At 55.8% G+C, this 441-nt stretch overlaps 1 protein-coding gene across 1 annotated transcript in view; it reads left to right on the top strand.

The window, feature by feature from the left end:
* Window positions 1-193: 193 nt before the first annotated feature.
* GOT2 (glutamic-oxaloacetic transaminase 2, mitochondrial) overlaps window positions 194-441 on the top strand; it is a 5,229-nt gene continuing 4,981 nt past the window's right edge. Inside the window, exon 1 of the mRNA XM_010139834.1 lies at window positions 194-347. Coding sequence (XP_010138136.1) covers window positions 213-347 — 135 coding nt within the window. The 5' untranslated portion in view covers window positions 194-212. The remainder of the gene's footprint in view (window positions 348-441) is intronic.

Raw genomic sequence — 441 nt, 5'->3', positions numbered from 1 at the left:
GGGTGGTCACTTATCTTCAGCCGCAGTGGGCTGAGCTCTGTGCCCCTGCAGCAGTGTAAAATGCAGAGACAGATCATGGAGCATAAAGGAGTTGGGGTTTTTTGACCCCGGATAATTCCCTTAGTGCTGTTTGTACCTTCTCCTTCCCCCGTTCTCAAGCCTAATTCTTAACTTTTTTTTTCGTCTTCAGCTCATGGTGGTCCCATGTGGAGATGGGTCCCCCCGACCCCATCCTGGGGGTGACAGAAGCTTTCAAGCGCGACACCAACTCCAAGAAGATGAACTTGGGTGTGGGGGCGTACCGGGATGACAACGGGAAGCCGTACGTCCTGAACTGTGTTCGCAAGGTGGGCCTGGTGCTGGCTGCTGCCTGCTGGGCAGGGCCTGATCCTGGTGTTGGGCACCTGGGGGTGGCTCAGGGAGGGGAAATGCCTTTAAGCA

Source organism: Buceros rhinoceros, unplaced genomic scaffold (assembly GCF_000710305.1).
Source record: "Buceros rhinoceros silvestris isolate BGI_N320 unplaced genomic scaffold, ASM71030v1 scaffold21157, whole genome shotgun sequence".
Lineage (NCBI taxonomy): Eukaryota > Metazoa > Chordata > Aves > Bucerotiformes > Bucerotidae > Buceros > Buceros rhinoceros.
The sequence above is the reverse complement of the archived record's forward strand: the minus strand, read 5'-3'. Positions and strand labels throughout refer to the sequence as shown.